The sequence below is a fragment of the Electrona antarctica genome (assembly GCF_951216825.1).
Source record: "Electrona antarctica genome assembly, chromosome: 7".
Classification (NCBI taxonomy): Eukaryota; Metazoa; Chordata; class Actinopteri; order Myctophiformes; family Myctophidae; genus Electrona; species Electrona antarctica.
This window is the reverse complement of record NC_136812.1, coordinates 12,805,952-12,825,295: the sequence shown is the minus strand read 5'-3', so window position 1 is coordinate 12,825,295 and position 19,344 is coordinate 12,805,952. Positions and strand designations below refer to the sequence as shown.

Sequence of the window (19,344 nt, the reverse complement as noted above, 5' to 3'; positions counted from 1 at the left end):
AATAATAATTGTAATCAAAACAGATTTCTGTTAATGGACTAATAAATATGCTGTATCACAGTATCGGCGCCTTATCCTGGTTAATTGCCTGTGTCAGTTTGCTCATGCGTGGGGAGAGGCCACTTTAAAAGCCACTTTTCTGCGTGAAAATGCGCACACGCAATGTGCACACGCATTTTGGCGCGCGCGCACCCCCTACTAAGCGTTCAGCACCTCCTACTGTAAACATCTTCCCGCGGCCATGGTTGGCCTAGGGTGGGCTCCAGCCCAAAAATAATAATATATATATTTTTTTTTTTAATGATAAAATTGTAAAGTATTGAAATCCAATTCAAGTGAAATGTGTGTATAGTTATTGTATTTAGTTGTATTATGGTTAAACCATTGAGAGCTTCTGCCTGCCTGCCTGCCTGCCTCTCTTTTTAGGGGCCTGGGTACCCCAAAATGAAAACAAAATAGCCCACATTTCGCAGGACCCAAGGGGGGCCCTCAAATTTGCTCCAGCCCGGGGGCCCTCAGCAAGGTAAATCCGGCTCTGACTTCATCGGTTATCAAACCGTATAGCCTACGACGCTTGATAAGTGTCAAATGTGAGAGTGGAGGGTGGAGGTTTATGCAAAAGCTCATAGGTTAGAAATCAATCTTACGAGTTGATCAGAAGAATATCAAATTAAAATGAGTAGTGTCACTGTGGTCTTGTCCAGACCAGAATACCTTGAATAAGGCATGGACTATACGCCAGGCCAGTTGGTGCATGTCATTCTGATTCTTTGATTTCTTTCAGCCTATTTGAGTTTAAGACTACACAATAGGCCATAATCTGAGATATTTACAGCAAATACATTTTCCTGATAAATGTGTCGGTATGAGGCTACAACTCAACTCAACTCAACTCAGCTACAATACCGACACATTTGAAAGATCTGAACCAGCAGATAAGATGGATAAAGCACAATGAACACAGAACAAATGATGACCATTTAAAAAACGATAAAAGAAGACGATTATGTGGTATGGTCAGAATGAAAGGTGGGTGTTATGTTGCCTGTTGCCTCCCCACTGCCACTGGAGTGCTGATGTGCTGGGCAGTAAAGATGAGTAAAGATGATAACATGATCAATATGTCTATGGGTGAGATGGTTGGCACTTGAAAGCATCAGCCAAATGAAGTGTAGAGAGCACTACAGTAGATTTGTCCAGTCAACCCGTTTGAAGTGAGGTGCGCTAATATATTAAAGTCTAACTCATGTTGATTAGGTGATGTAATGGTGATGTAAAACAAACAACAAACAACAATAGAGACAATATAACGTAGATGACACATTATGACATAAATTGTTCCTTCATTGTCAATGCGTTTACAAAACAAACATTGAACTAAAGACAAACATTAAACCTGTGTATAGGTGTCAAAAAGTGACACCGGGGTTAAAGGCACCAAACTTGGGAGTTTTAAGACAAGACAGTGGGACAGACGGCAGAAGGGATGAGATAGGCAACACGAAACTAGAAATGTGAAACAAAAAATGCAAGTTGCATCTAGCAGCCTTTTTGAGGCACCAGGGTCACCTTTATTGAATAACTTCAATTGACCAAATTCAGGTCCCATGAAAATGTATTTTCTTGTACACAAGACACCTTCTTATGGAAGCCCAATCAGCCCCAACAATAGCATGAGTCACAGAATAATATCAGACACACCATGAAGTTATTAAACAGTGGACAACTTTAATTCATTAATCCTGTTGTATTAAACACTCCTATTTTACAGAACTCATTAGCAGCTAAAAAAAACAAACAAAATGATGGCATACACGCCGAGATGATAGGAAACTGAAGTTTAAAAATCCAGCGGGGATACATAAAACAGAGCTGCATCCAACAAGCTGTTCGGGGAATTCCATTTAATGACAAACATTCAATGCCACTGCACTCGACCTCATACTAACAGTTACATTACATTTAACTGTTGTGTCGTTTAATTTGTGTCAACTTTTAAAGCCAAATGTTGGCACACATTTACAAGTCCTAACATGTACATGTACCACATCTTCCTGAATGACAGCTTGATACAATGTTTAATTGGGCTAACATCAACGTGGCTTTCAGGAATGTGAGTGACATCTTGTTGAATGCAGCTATTATTAAGTGAGGTATGGACTGTAACTTAACACAAAACATAACATTTAAGAGTTCAAATAAAATGTACAAATCGGTTAATTTACAGAGCACTCTCCAAGGCTGACTTCAGATCAGTGGCAGAATATTTACAGTGGAACAGTCCAACAGGGAGAGGGAAGAGAGAGTCAATCTGCATACTGGAGCAACAGTGGAGAAAGATGACCTCTTCATCTCTCTCTCTCCCTCTCTCTACCCTCCTCTTCCCCCTTCCTCTCTCCCCCACTGCTGTCAGGCATGAGGTCAGAGAGATTGTGAGGACGGGGGTAGGGAGAGCAAGGTCTATAAATTATGCAGGTCAAAAAACAACAATAAGCCAACACATTCAGAATTCGGAGACCGCGGGGGAACTCTGCAATTGGACCAGAATTCGGTTTAATAAAACACGCAGGTCCCACGTCAGCAGCACTTGAATTGTTTGCCTCTGCAAATTGTGGCTTGACTTGGTAATTTATAGACCGTGGCTTGAGGGATGGTCGAAGGTCAGACGTAGAACAGTCGTACCCTGGAGGTGCTCACGTGGAGGTCGTCGTCGAAAAACTTGGTCTCTATGATAACGTTTCCACTGAAACAGAGGAATAAATGCATTAAGTATAAAGGAAACCTCAGGGGCTGTCACAGCGAGACCAACACAATATCACTATGAAATGTATCAAAACATACTTCCAACACAATATCACTATGAAATGTATCAAAACATACTTCCTCATATATAGAAATCCTAGCATGAATAACAGTAGCATTATGGTGGACTTACGTTAGAACGTTGGCTGGCATCATTTGAGATTCTGGAGCTGCTTCTATCAGAGACTGCCATGTATTGGTGGAGTTAGGAATGACAAAGCCAAACTCAAAGAACCATTCTAGACAGAGAAAGAGGGAGAAAGAATTTAGGTTATGGAATATGTGGCCATGAATTATTCTGGTTAGCCTCGGGTTATAATATCCAAAGTGTGACAAGTTTTAGACAGAATTAACATCTACAAGAACTAATCACATTTGGAAGCAAACACAAGGCACTGCTGTTTTAGAACTCACTGAGAAGCTTTGATACAAAGTAAACCCAATGGAGACAACACAGTATAATTCCTACACACTACCGTACTACTTTAGATGCATAGCATTTATACCCTGTAAAGTCCTCAGTGTTAATTTAACTCTGGGAGTATTACAAATGTAATACGAGTTAAATATCTATAAATAAATACTGAGGATTGTACTGTGTGCTGTACTGTACAGTTCTTCGGGTGAGCTTTCGGTACCTTCTAGACACTGTCCTTTAAAGAAGACCTTCTGCTCCAGTCTGAACTTTTCTAGCTTCTCTGAAGATGAGAAGTTTAGCTCTCTGGACACTGCTTTACACTTCAGAATCTTCTTAGGAACACGGGCTGGAGTTGGGATAAAGATACAGGCGGTCACAAAGGGCAACGACAAGAAGAAGAAACGATAAGCTTCAGAGGAAGCCAAAAGAAAAGAAAAGGGAGCAAGAAATAAGAAGATAGAAGTAGTAACATGTATGTAGGTAGGTTATAGGAAAGAACAAACATATGAACTTTACTGCAAGTGTAAAAACAGACCCATTAAAAGTGATGCCACTCCCATTGTTAACTATTGGTCTTTGATTTGCCAAAGCAGTTTTGCCGGTAGTCAAAAGGTAGGTGAACAGTAGAATGGAGGTCGGAACAGGGGGCTCAGTCACCCACATCTACTGTGTGACATCATCCAAAACACAAATTACATACACTTGCTACTGTTGACCACTAGAGGGAGCAATGAGCTGTAGTTTTCAATGTCAAATGGAAGATTATTCAGCATTGGGGATGAGAACCACAATAGGAAGCAGTGTCTGAGCTCTAGTTTTCAATGTCAAATGCAAGATTAATCACACAGCAATGTCACGCTCTCCAAAAGGCCTGTGTATCTTCAATTTAAATCAAATGTCGCACACTTTTACTTATAGTACAAATAAATATATGAAATAAGATTTATGAACAATAATAATAATATATGGAGCGTACGCTGGGTTTGGAGGCCTTAATTGGTAGCATTTTCAAGATATGTCAAACTGTGTGCGCAAATGTAGGAGTGTATTTGTGTGTGTGTGTGTGTGTGTGTGTGTGTGTGTGTGTACCTTCGTGTTCTACTCCTGGTAGAGAAAGGTCCTCGGTTCCCTGCCAAAGCACCTTGCCATTCTCCGCATCTCTAAGATTCATCCAGTTACTGAGAGAGAATTGAGGTTAAGGAAATGAAGAAAAAAAATGAGGCCTAAAGCTGAACAGCAATACAAAAAAAAGCTAACCACCAGCAGACCACAAAGACAAAACCTTATTTCACTGCAGACATAAGGACTTTCTAAACACAGGACCTAGCACAGGACAACCTAGCAGCATGTTTTGTCTCCATTGGAATTCCATTGTAGAGGTAAAGACAGCTAACTATAACCTATATACAGTATAGCATCTTAGTATGCAGTCTAACACAACTTAAAGGAGCATTCAGTGATTTGGGAAAAAAACCCGGTCCACCCGGTAACAAGATGTGCACATGCACACGCTCTACAGTGGGGGAAGTACAACAGACCAACAGCACGTGCACCAAGGCCCGCCCCACTCGATCATGATTGGAGGAAGGCCCCTCTCATCCTGATTGGATGAAGGCTTTGCCACCCAAAGCCCAAACCGAAACTAGGGTTTTTTTTACCCCATGGGGTTAACTGGGGACAGGGAGGAACTCCTTATATGGTCAGCACACTTTATAGTAGGGAGGATTATCAAAAAAATAAGAAAAAATAAGTGATATTTGAATTAAGTGAAATCACTGAATATACCTTTAATGCTGTGGGATCCTTATTACACTTGTATGTTCATTGATAGAACTGTCAGATTATTATCTCTATCCAGCCTCAGATTACATGCTAAATGGGATAACTATAGGGTTAGACCTACACAAAATAAAAACATCAATGTTGAAAGTCGTCGCCTGTATTGTAGCCTATTTTATTACCTGGACTACAAACCAACAGTTTATAGGCAGAGAGCCCTGATGAAGACCGTTTGGGTCGAAACATTTTGGTTTAATTACTTTAATAAAGACCCTCTTCTGTTTTTTTGTCAGTTTCTATTTCACAAAAGCAAAAAAATAAAGTAATAATAATAATTCTTGAATGTTTTCAAATCAATGTTTTATCCAGGTATGTCTGATGTTCAAAAAGTAAGATAAAAGCAGGGTTACCCAAATTAAGCCAACAACAAACTAATAAACCTAGATGATGCACGCTAGTTGCTATAGCTGTCCTGTCAGCCATCTGGTCCTGACTGCCATGACATAACACATAACGCAAATATAAACAATAGAACCTTCAATCACATACTTGACTACAGGTGGAGGGTGAATGGGCGCTGCAGAAGATACATTGTAAGGAGTTTTCCCGTTTAAGCCGATATATTTTAAATTTTATAAAGAAAAATCTAAGATGTGTAAATGTACATACATTACAAATGGCATTAAAACATGCATGCATGGCCTTCGAGCAAAATATCTGTTTATATCAGTTCAAATGTTTCACGTTTGTGGCACACAGTGAAAACACTTTTGAGGTTCTCTCTAGAGACTTGTGATTCAAGAAAAGAAATACCAGATCTACAAGCTCACATTGCTCACAATAAAAATCACATTTCAAGTCTGGAGTTGATCTGGCATTGTATCGTAATAATAGGTATGGAATATCACAAAGCTGCTCATTGTCACAATGTAAATAGTTTACAATATATAATTTGTTTTAAATAACACCTGGCTCCAGTCTAAGTATGAAAGTTAGAAGACCAAATACATAATACAAAATGAAGAGAACATGACTTTGTTTGCTTCACAGCAAGCAAACTAATACTGAAAATATAAAAAAGGAGCTGAGAGACACTACAGACTGTTCAGTGTTCAGTGCATCACGATGCGTTGTGAGCTTGAAATTATCTATTGGCTATTTTCAAATAGCCAATGTATGTACATGTATGTACATGCAAAGGTAAAGGGCAAAGGGCTCGCTTCTTTTGGGCTTGTTTTCATAGACAGTTGGTTGCTTGTTTCTCTTGCAAAACCTAGCAACATTGTTCTCCACTTACAGAAGCAGCCCTGTCACACTCAGACACTACTTAGTGTCACACACACCTGAAAAAGACAGCCACATCTACAAGTGAGGTAAATGTGATGCTCTCGCCCCCCCGGGCCCAGACTTCCCATCATGGCTTATTATCCGCACAACAAACACCCTCCAAGCCCTAGGATGCCGACTTGACATTTTGTCAAAGGCATTACTATTTGATGACCACCAGCAGAAAGGAAGAGGGGCCCCATTGGGCCCTCTGCATTAATGAATACCATTACCACCTAAAGCTTTTTGACAAACAAAAGGCTAAACACATTTTAGCCTCAACCATCACTGTTTTACTTGTTACAAACTAGAAGTGAAATAATGAATAAAACATAAAATAAATTATTTAATTCTTCACCAAAGACGGAGTGCCTTGGACTCTTTTCTTTTCAAGTCTGCAATTTACACCCTGACAAGCAGTACTACTTGGAGGAAGGATACCTTTTGTCTATATTGTCTTACCTGTATCACCAAAGAGCACCCATCTAAGAGCACCCGTCTAAGAGCCACTAACAGATCCCTGCAGCGCTTCCATTCCTCTATTTTCTAAAATGAATAAAACATGTTTGTTCAGATAACTTGTGATGAGCCATTGCCATCATTTTTATACAGTATGTTGCCTTATTTTACCATAGAGAGATTTCTGGGGGAAATGCATCAAGTGGATAAAGGTGCATTTATATAGCGCTTTTATCCAAGGCGCTTTACATAGATTGTCCATTAAATTCACCCATTCACACCCATTCATACACCGATGGCGGAGGAAACCATGCAAGGCACCAACCTGCACATCAGGAGCAATTAGGGGTTCAGAGTCTTGCTCAAGGACAATTCGACACTAACCTTGGGGGAGCCCGGAACTGGGACCGTGAGGTTCTCATCCGGCCGCTCTAGCGGCCACTCTACCCCGAGCCACTGCCGCCCATAGGGATAAGACATATACCACTTGAGTCAACTTATTTATAACACTATGAACTTGAACTTGAGCTTGGTTAGAAATAACTTCAACTAAGCTTCAAATTGAATTGACTGCAGAACGAAGCCAAAATGCTCCTGTGGCAGCTAGCGCTTGGGCCATCTTCACCATTCCCCACCATCTCTCTATTGTCTCTTTCTAGAAACGTGCTGCTGGGTTGAACACACGCAGCTAATCCTCTCAAGTCAAACTGAGTCCGATCTCCATTTAAACTCATCCTCCCTCTCTCATCTGTCACTTCCACATCCATCCCCTCCCCCTCTCTTCCACTCCCTGCCTTCTAGAATAATCCAAGCCACCCGGTAGAACGCAATCCTATTCTTAACACGCCAGCTTGATCACCGGTAGAACTTCTAGTGTTTGATTGTACTGGGCAGCTACCAGTGTCTCTCCTTAACGTCACCAAGTAGTGGGCTCGATCTCAGAGAGCCCAGCTATGATTTGTTACCATTCTTTATTATAACTTTATTTGTATTCATTTATTTTGGAGGCACACTTTGACTTAGAACCTAGAAGCTTCATGCAAAATCCTTCAGGTATAGCCAGGAAAGCTTGAATTGTTTGCAATGTTACTCCAACTATTTATTACTGGTGAACCGGGTACAGTTCAGTTCAGTTTCCCATGGATTCGGCAGCAGATTTAAATCAGAAATACATGTTATGTCCCAATGACTGATTGTGGGGGTTAGCAGAGATGGAGTACTTGTAGAGAGGCTGGGGAATTGGGAATTGGCTTTACTAAAATGGGACTTGAAGGGGAGAAAATGTTTTTCTTTTGTCTTGAAGGGGCATGTTTTGCACAATAACAGTCTTTTCATTATGTCTGCCCACGATCTCTGTGATTCATACAGTAGGCTACGTTTGTTTACCTCAGTCACTGATACTAAAATCTGATATTTTGTTTTTATTTTTTCTATGAACCTGTGACTTGACACCCATACTGTTATAAAACGGAAATAAAAAGATTTTGAAAAGAAAGAAATACATGTTATGAATGGCATGTGTGTTTCCGGTTTGAATCTTCTGCTGCGCGAATCAAACAGAGCTACAGGAAACTGAACCCTAAATATAATTATTTATAATATAATTACCAGTAAGACGCCTGAGGGAGAGAAGGTGACAGCAGACTGTTGGGCAAGCACTGGCGCTTTGGCATGGGGGGTCAGATCAACATATGGAATGAATTCTGTACTGGCCATACAGTATATGGAGCGTGTCTTGAGTGTACAGGTTTTGATGTGGTCAGATCAACATATTGAATGTCAGAACAGGTCAGCTCCATATATGGAGCTCTAAGGGTGGCAACAGGGGCAGTGTATTGAGTGTACAGGGTTTGATGAGGGTCCAGGTAGGGCCTAGTCTCGTGTTACCAGACTGTTGCCTCCGCGATTTCCAAACTCTCCATCATACAGTCTGGGCCAACGGAAGAGGTCTCATGAGTATGCGATAAAGCGGAAGTGGAGCCTCCTCGCCACTTCCGTTTCGGCTTTACAGTCGCGCACATTTATCCTAATATAAATAGAAAACATCTAAGCATATATAGCTTGTTGCTTAGCAGAAAAGGAAATGAAAAATATATTTTGGTGAACGGAAATGGCAGCTTCCGTTACTCAGCTCATGGGGGCTATATAGGTCCAGACTCTATATAGCATTCAGAGATTGTGGAATAGTTGTCTGGCTACGCGAGACTAGGTAGGGCCGGACCTTAATTTTCGGGCCTGTTGAGAACTCTAGTTTTCACCAGCTGCCGGGCACAGCTGCACTAATAACTTTGGGGCAGGTCCATCTAGAGTTTAAATGGTATCAGTCAAAAGGGAGACATCGAAGATGAAGGATGGATGGGGAAGGATCAACATATGGAATGTCAAAACAGGTCAGCTCCATATATGGCCAATATCTCAAATTCTCCATATATGGGCATTACCATATATGCGCTTAATATTGATGACATCAGGGATCTCTATCCCTGATGATGTCACGTGATGTCACCGTCACAAGGACCATATATGGTCATGCCTGCCAACCAACAAACCAACTGACTGACTGACTGGACATGCACGATTTCATAGTAAATGATAATAATACCATAATATAATTCTAAATAAAATATGTTGTTTAGTATATCGGACTGCTTGTATTGAGTGATGATGATGCATCACAGAATCGAATCGTTACCTGGTGATTCGTAATGGAATTGAGTCGTGAGGGCAGTGCCAATAATGCACACGTCTGGCAGATGAACCCTTTGCTTTTCTCTGCAACTGAAAATCTATAAATAAGGCAGAGGGATGTAGTCATATTTGTGCCGAGTACTGCTGACAATGAGGAAAGAGCATCTCATAATCTCCCTCAGATCCCATTCTATCTAACATGCCACTGCAGTATGACAAGTGACAAATGTTTGACGAAGAGAACGTCGTAGTCCAACTGAATCTGGTTGGTTGGCTTAGAACATGTACTGACTCACAGTACATCAACTAGGAGTCCCAGGTGGACACACACACACACACACACACACACACACACACACACACACACACACACACACACACACACACACACACACACACACACACACACACACACACACACACACACACACACACACACACACACACACACACACACACACACACACACACACACACACACACACACGTTAATGAGTCCCTAGTCTAGTGAGTAGTACGTAGCTTGTCAACTTTCAGTCTGTATTCATTTTTAAAGAGACGCTGAGGATTGCAAAATACTGACAGCAATTACCAAACCACTAAGTGTTGGAGACAAGTTTTTGTTGGATTATATTATGACAGCCTGCCCCATGCCATAACATGATGAGCAATATAGCTGTATGCAAAAAAAAGTCGAACCTGGCTTCCTTCAGACAGACAAGATAAGACCTTAATGATGCAATGGGGAAATTCAGTCGCCAAAGGCTACATGGCAGTTAAGAAGATACAGTTCCATGGACACACCGGGGGCAAAATACATCACATTCTACGCAACACTATTCCTCTTCATCACCATCCAAAAACACCCTCTTTCTCACATCATCATCCTGACCAATGACCATTACTCCAACTTTAAATAACCATCATCAATAATACAATTACCATCGTCACCAACATTCAGACACAGCAGTCAACCAAAAACACAGTATTAGGGCTGTCACGATTACACATTTAAGTTGACGATAAATTGTCACACACATAATTGCGATTGACGATTGAATTGTGTTCTTGGCATTGGATATTGGAACATTAAAAATAGAAATTACATTTCAGTTTGGCTTTTAGGCTTCGTAATAAAAAGGTGCACAGGGCAGATATGACAAATTACTGAAAAATAACTGAAATATACCAAGAACTTGCATTTTCATGAATTTTATTGCTTAAAAGAAATAGCGGAAATACAACGTTGTAAGCTGGTAGATCAGCTATTTCTGCTTTCTTATGTATGACGTTTTTTCAACATGGACACGATTATGACAAAATAATTGCGATTATACCTAAAATAATTGCAATTAGACGATTATTATGTAGTAATTGTGACAACCCTACACAGTAACAGTGGAACCACACCAGCTTCTCCATTTGAAAGAGCATCAATGGAGCTGAGCTCCCCCCCCCCCCCCCCCCCCCCCCCCATCTAGTATACAACCGACTGTGTGCCAGTAAAGCCTGCAGGACCTACTCCAGCCAGACCAACCAGGGACTAACCTCGCGTCACCAGGAAAGCCTGGTCTGTGTTCCAAAATCGCTGTGTGAACCGGTCTGGAGCGGATGGTAATTTATGTCATGTTGTAGTCAGATTTGTAGTCATCAGGCAGGAAACCACAAGGCGGAATAAGAAAGTACCCATTCATAATACTGATTCCGCCTTGTGGTTTCCTGCCTGATGACTACAAATCATTGACTACAACATGACGAAAGTTACCATCCGCTCCCGACCGGATCATGAACACGAAATTGAATGCTTCCCAGGCTAACCAGGGACTGTTTCAACTGCTACTGTTACAGCAGTGGTTCCCAAAGTTGGGTCCGGGGACCCCCAGGGGTCTTTGAGGGAGTTCCAGGGGGACCCCAGCTAAATGATAGTTTTTGAACCGAATGGATCCTTATGGGTCTGTAACTCTGAGAGTGTACAAATGGAACCAAATGGACCATTTGGTTCCATTTGTACACTCTCAGAGTTAAATTAACATTGATGTTACAATATAAATTGGGGGTCCCAGCGATAGAAATGCAATTAAATGGGGGTCCGTAGACTAATGCATGTCAAACTGGGGGTCCTTGAAATTAAACGGGTTGAGAATCACTGCTAGAGCCGTAAATATCTTCTCTCATGGGGGTCGCTGGCAGTATCTCTTCAAATGTCTGCAGGCTAATTAGTGTCAATGTGGGGTTCCTTAATTCCTTGACATGAACAAGTTTGGGAAGCACTGTAGTATACAACCGACTGTGTGTCAGTAAAGCCTGCAGGACCCACTCCAGCGGCAGCCAGACCAACCTACTGTTACAGCACCCATGGCATGGTTTTGAACCAGCAGGCTCCGACTGGGACAGCTTTTTTCACTCAGGAAACCAGGCTTGTGAACAATGCTGCCCTACAAAGCCAACGTACAGTAACTATACGGGGGACAAAATGGTCCATGTTCTTGAGGTAATCATTTATCCCCCAAAATCCCGAAGGCAAATTTGACCTTTGGGATACACAAATAAGTCGGTGTGTCCAAAAACAGTTACTTTGGCTTTGACACGGCATGTTGCCTGTGTCAGTCACATTCGAACACAGAGCTATGCACGCACACGCGCACACACGCACACACTTGTAAAATCTATATTATTGATTAGATAGATGGATCTGTTAGTAGTATTCATGTTCAAAGTTTGCAACCTTTTTCACCTTTGTTTTGTGGACTGGTTGATAGACTTCCAAGCTCTGGTAGAGCAACTACACAAGCCTCAATGGTAACGGCACTGTTCCCAAGTGTAAGAACTCATTCGGACAGTCTGCCTTTTCAGTAAAGTGGGCAAACCTTTGGGAACTCTTTGTCTACGGTACAAAAACTATAGACGGAATGTGTTTCAGAGGACTCAAAGTCAAACTATGGTTGAAATCAAATCAAATATAAATACAAACTCAACAATCCAGGATTTTGAGGTCACTACTGCAGAACTATATGCTGATCTTAACCGCAACAAACCCGTGCCTAAATGAAACCAAAAAACATCTGTGATGCAATACCTAAACACAGCCCTTTCTATCAGAATTTAGGTGGCCTGTGCTAGCCTATGGCTGTACATGAACTGCATCCTGGGTGTAGGACAGCTGGATGGACAGATAAGGCTACACAGCACCTAACAAAGGAAGCACCTCATCCCCCAACACGTGGCACTCAAGCCCGAAAGTGAGGCCTGCCAACGTTGAAGCTGCCACTACCTACTGGCTAAAAGTGGAACTGCAGCACGTTCATGGAGGTCGACGGACGTTCAGTGACGTCATGTACATAATGTGCGTCATCCCGGGCCTCAAATTTGAGGTCCTGGTTGCTCTTCCGCTCGCTCGAGCCATTGAGTTATAATGGTACTTTCGTCAGTCTTCCGGGTGCTTCAAAACGCCACTGAGCAACTTCCATTGAAATGAATAGCGGGGGCGGGGCTGTAGCTCCGGTCCTCACTCTATCCTTTTATAACTCTATGGTGGCACTCGGTTTATACACTAATATTCAACAGACCATAAAGCAAGCATACGCTTGCAAGCTTTATCGAAATCTTTTGACAGATAAATATACGTCATCTATATGGATTTAGAATAAAAACATCACATCAAGCATCAATGTTGAGAAGCTGAAAAATACTTTTACAGTCTTCATCATTCAATACTGACTATGACTATCCTTCATGGTCATGGCTGGCCGACTTTAAAAGGGATTAATATTGTAGAGCTCTTAAGAGGCTGGTTGGCTTGAATATACGGTCTAGCAGTTCCGGATGTAGTGTGACAACCAGCGACGTGGGTAGATGATAAGTACCAACATAAACAACAGCAACTGTATAGTTAGCAGCATCCATATTATCCATAGTATTATGTGTAGAAGGTTCTAGCAACATCATGAACATCGTTAGCCTTAGCCAGAAAATCCCTGCCACAGTAAATCATGGATTTAGGAATTACTGGGCTTCACATGAGGCCTGGCTTCATGCAGGAAGGTCACATACAGACACACCCTCACATGTTAGGGTGTGTAAGACACGTCGGTTGTACATGTTATCCTACAATTTGAGTGATAAGGAACAAGAAGCTGGCAGGAAGACAAGCAGAAAAAGCACTACACACAAAAGTAACACTACATACATGCCCTGATGAAGACCAGTGGGTCGAAACATGTTGGCTTTTTAACTTTTTTTTGTAAATTAATATAGTACCATGATTTTACACCTGCCCTCTCCCCTTTTACTTTTTTAGTGCTCGGATCGCTCCTCTTCTTTCAAGTAACACTACAGCTTTGACAGATAGACAGTAAGGTTTAGTGTTTAGGATATAATCGAGAGTAAAGTTGCAATAGGGGATTGGCAACCTACAGATTGGTTGCAGCAAAATGTTGTCAAATATATACATTTTGAATCTTAGGCTTTGAAAGACAGGTGTTAAAACAGTTGTTAAGTTGTCTAGTCATTCTCTTGTTTCTAGCGCAGTAGGGGCAATATACTATGTCACAGACACAGTACAGGACTAATATACAGTATATAACCTTAGCTGTAGCCATGATGGTAGCAATAGGCTGCAGTGCAGGTGTGCTGTTTATTCTAGAGGGTATTACCGAGGCTATTTCAGTCTCCTGCCTGGTTACGTAAGGAGACAGTAGGGAGGAGGACGAGGTGAAATGGAAGAGAACATAAACATAACTTGCAGTCCTTGGTTTTTGATGGACAAAACTTGAGCAATCTCTCTCCCCCTCCGCTCCCGATTTCTCCCAACAGATCTTATGTATGGGCTACAGAAGTTAACACTGCAACCATACAGTCCTCCGAAAATCTAATCTAATAAATGATCACTTTAAAGACAAAGCATGTAGATAAAGAATAAAAAGGTACAACAGAAAATGTTATAGTGCTAAATGCAGCTCTCTAGGTCATCCTTGGATATCACTGAGCCCGATTTGACTATCACTGTGAGTGTGAGAAAGTCACCTTCTGCACAGCTAAGATCAACAGATGTTTCCTTACTTAGATTAATTTTGTTTTCAAATATGATGCTTTGTACGGTCCTGTTAATATTAACCTTCCAGCAATATTTTAAAAAGATGCAGCATCATTATCCCTGATAATAATAGATCTACAAGGCAAGCTCACAACATGTACGTCTCACGATGCGATGTGAGCTTGTAGATCAGGTATTTCCACAATTCTTTCACACATTTTGAGTATAAAATTAGTAAATATGGCCTATTTGGGCCACAGTCCATTATTTATTTTGATTATTGGCATTTGTCATTGTCAGTCATTTATTTGCATATTTAGGTTATTAATATCTGTCGAATGCAAAACAAACAGAAATATTTGTTTATGTTCCAATGTTCAATGGGAAAACACAATTAAACTGTTAATCTCAATTATTTGTATGACAATAAAAGGTAGAGTAAGTGATATGTTTTTGTTCAAATAAGTGTTAAATATCTGCTCTATATTCTCACACTGTGTTTTAACAGCGGACGAGCATCGGCCGACACATCGCCCAATCGCCCGAAAAGATGATTTTTTTTAAATCTTTTCGGGCGACGTTTCTCCGCCCACTTTTCGACACTGTTCGCCTGCTATCGCCGGTAGTCGCCGGGTCCCATATACAAATAATGCACTTCCGGGAAATTCTTCTGGCTGTCGCCCGCTGTTAAAACGTACTGTAACAGTACTGTTAAAACGTACTGTAACAGTACTGTTAAAACGTACTGTAACAGTACAGTATATAGTACTGTAACAGTACTGTCAAAACGTACTGTAACAGTACTGTTAAAACGTACTGTAACAGTACATAGTACTGTAACAGTACAGTAACAGTACAGTATATAGTACCTCTAACAGTACTGTAACAGTACTGTTAAAACGTACTGTAACAGTACTGTAACAGTACTGTTAAAACGTACTGTAACAGTACTGTTAAAACGTACTGTAACAGTACAGTATATAGTACTGTAACAGTACAGTAACAGTACAGCATATAGTACTGTAACAGTACTGTAACAGTACTGTTAAAACGTACTGTAACAGTACTGTTAAAACGTACTGTAACAGTACCGTTAAAACGTACTGTAACAGTACCGTTAAAACGTACTGTAGCAGTACTGTTAAAACGTACTGTAACAGTACTGTTAAAACGTACTGTAACAGTACTGTTAAAACGTACTGTAACAGTACTGTAACATACTGTAACATACTGTAACATACTGTAACATACTGTAACATACTGTAACGTACTGTAACAGTACTGTTAAAACGTACTGTAACAGTACTCGTAGATATATAGAGTGAGTGTTTGTTCGGGAACAAGAGTCTCATTTGTCTCTCCAGCTCATTGGTAAACCGAAAACACATTTTCAGGTCGGGACACCAATTTTACCCAATCAGGAAAGAGAACTCACACAGGATGAGGATACAGGACAGAATTTGGAAGTGATGTCAGAAAGAAATGGGCAGACAAAATTGGAACTGGAACAGTATAACATTTTAGCTGATAAATGGGTACACTCTCCAGTGGCCTTGTGGTTAGAGTGTCCGCCCTAAAACTGGGAGGTCGGGGTTCGATCCCTGGCTGGGTCATACCCAAGACTGTAAAAATGGGACCCAAATCACCAATGCCTCCCTGCTTGGCACTCAGTATCAATGGGTTGGATTGGGGGGTCAAATCAACTAATCAAATGATTCCCAAGTGTGGCTTGGGTTGGCTGCTGCTCACCACTCCAAGAGATGGCTCAAATGTGGAGAACAAATTTCACTGCGGTAAAAAACAAAAAACACCTAAAATTGTCTTTTCTGTTTATTAAAGGGCTGGATGGAGAGGAATAACCCTGAATACTGAACAAACACTCTAGCAATGAGTAGCCTACTGTAATGATTAAAACGTAAGGGCGACCATCTATAAGGCCTCTATAAAGTCTATAGAGGCCTTACACCCTTTGGGCGGTGGGTGAAGGTCCATTGTGAGTCGCAGGCGCGGAGAACACATGCCAACACAACAGTGATGGACTGACTGACTGTACGTACAATATGCAAGATGCAAATGCAAGTGTTCGTGCTCATTCTGTTCTTATCATGGTTTCCAATCTACTAGGGACGTCATAGATCTACTGTCCTACTGTACAGTAGATCTATGTTGCTCCGTGTGTGAAATAAACTTCAGAATGTGTATGAAATAAACTTCAGAATGCATGGTATTGGTAACATATCACTGTTGTGTTGGCATGTGTTCCCAAAGGGAATATATGGAGACTTCTAGAGGCCTTATAGATGGTCGCCCTTTTAATCGTTACACCTACTATCAGAATTTACTCAATTTAGTGCTTTAACCTAGCCTGAATTTTGATTTGGTTTCACTTCATTATTCAGCCCAGCTGAACATATTTCTTAATGGCCGTGGCTAGCGATTCAGGGGCTGCAGCTAGGCTAGCTTTGCCTTTAACCTGTAACAAAACAATTTAAAGCTCTGATGCAATATAAAACTTTAGTTACTAGTTACTTTGTAGTAGATTTAGATTATTATTACAAAACATGCATTACCCACTTAAGCCGATCTACAAGCTCACGGTGCGTGGTAGAGCTTGCAGATCATGATGAGTAGTATAGAGCTTATAGATCTATTTACAAAAGATATTTCATACATTTGAAAACGTATGAAATGGGATATTCTGCATAAGGAGCACTCTCTACTGTTGATACCATAAGTCCAAAAAAATACCAATACTTTTGTACTTTTACACAAGAAAATTGTTGTTTCTACATTGCAGTATTGATACTTTTAAGTAGGAAATGTGAGTAGGCCTACTTCTCCACCACTGCACTGCTTCTGGCATATCCTCATTAGCTGATCTGGCATCAGTGACTTGAGCAGAGCACAGTCTGTCCCTTTTTAAACAATTACAGACATCAACCATGCAGTGCTGGCCAACTATAATGGGATCCTAGCCTTGGATCAAGACGATAGATAAGGCCTTGGCCATGGTTCAGTGGTCCAGGCACCTTGGCTGGTAATCCAGTCTGGCAGGGTTCGACTCCCGACCCCCTTTACTGCATGTCTTCCCCCCATCGCTCTCTCCCATTTCCTGTCAGCCTACTATCTGTCCCTCCATGAAAAATAAATAAATAAAGGCGAAAGCCACAAAAAAAATTACAAAAAAAAAAAAGACGATATATATGGCACGGCCCGCGGGTAGGCTACGCAGACCGTTTCCAGCCTACCCTACCCAGAAGAGTTGAGACGAACAACCATAATTTATTCTGACAGCTCCCCCAAAAGCCCCATCTGTCCTGCTGACCCCTTATCCATAACTTATAAATGATGGATAATTAGTATGGACTTAAATGGTTCTTCATCTCAACTCTCATTATTTGCTCTTCTTCACACAAATGTATATATAGTATATTTTCAAGGCACAGACAACGTGCTCTTATACTGCAAAACAAATGCATAACACACATACCCAGTATAACAATATGGTTAATATCAGACAATTATTACATTTCCAAAGTTGACACATTGCCTCACTAAGCATGCTTGACATCAACTTAATATGAGGCATAATCATTTTAGTAAGGATGCTACAATGTATCCTTCCTGATACTGCAACTTTCCACTTGGATGCTCTGCTATGAAAACAGTGTAATCTCGCGTAGCCTGCGTCCCATAAAGATCGAATTGTATTGTTGGGTCTGTGTAGTCTCCGCGAGATTACATTATAGTCAGACTTAGTCAGGTAACGGTTAGGTTAGCATCTCTATTCAAGGCCTGACACGTCAAGTGTGGCGCCAAATGAAATCTTTCAAAAATAGTGAACCATATCCAATAGTGGACCATATCTGACTGGTGTCAGTTGTCTGACCCGGCTAAACAAAAGGACACGTGAACCGTGAACGGATCATTAGCCTATGTCAGATAACGGTCAATGCTGGCTAGCAGACGTTAGCCCAGAAAGCGGTGTGTGTGTGTGTGTGTGTGTGTGCACACATACATACATACATACCCACACAGCGAGCTGCCTTTCAGATGGTCTAGTAATACAGTTATTACTACACAACAAGCTGATATTAAAGAACCACAGCAAACAGCCACCACAGTATTAAAAGGATACAGTTTAAAGCCCTTCAAAATATCCACGGCCCTGCTGTCTTCGTCTAAAGACATTTCGGAGATCTTCAGTTCTTCCGAGATATTCAGTTTCTTCGGATAACAGGGAGCCACAAAAAGGTGATGGTGTTGTTGCCTCGCAAACTGACAAGGAGGGATCTATAACAATAATGTGCATACACATACGCTCCCCGCAAACAGCATGCAGTCCGCGGACTATGCAGCCCACACAATATGTAGTTCACTTAGGATTCTATCCAGGTTTAATCTGACGGGCAGCTCAACTGATCCGATAATAAACCAAGCTAAGCTAAATAGCGTCAGACAGCTACGTTGACTGGCGGTTGTGTTTACCACGCAGAGACGCTGCATGGGTCGTAAACAGCCAGTCAAGGTGGGCCGGGGGGGCGGGATCAAACTGCACGGGGACGCGTCACCAGGGGCAACGGCGAGCGAGCGCGTGCGCGTGCACACGCGACTCGGGGGCCTCCCTTCTTTACCCCCCTGTGATTTTCTTTTTTTTTTGTCCCGTAGTTTTGTTGTGCCGGTGGAAAATGAACGTCATTATGTGGCTCTGCTGAGTCACTGCTGGTGATGTTTATAACTAGGTGTAGTCAGTGTGTGGTAAACTGATGATTCATCATATTTTTATGATCTCTGGTGATTATGCTAACAGCTTGCATAAAAAGTACAAGTTAATGCTAGA

General features: G+C 41.4%; 1 protein-coding gene across 1 annotated transcript; it reads right to left on the bottom strand.

The window, feature by feature from the left end:
- Nucleotides 1-1,703: 1,703 nt before the first annotated feature.
- Nucleotides 1,704-18,986, bottom strand: pde6d (phosphodiesterase 6D, cGMP-specific, rod, delta). Its single transcript, XM_079506255.1, has 5 exons — nt 18,643-18,986; nt 4,310-4,398; nt 3,441-3,566; nt 2,936-3,041; nt 1,704-2,743 (listed from the first exon to the last, which is right to left on the bottom strand). The coding sequence occupies exons 1-5, from the start codon at nt 18,693-18,695 to the stop codon at nt 2,662-2,664; spliced, it is 456 nt and encodes a 151-aa protein (XP_079362381.1). The 5' UTR covers nt 18,696-18,986; the 3' UTR covers nt 1,704-2,661.
- Between the last annotated feature and the right edge of the window lie 358 nt (nt 18,987-19,344).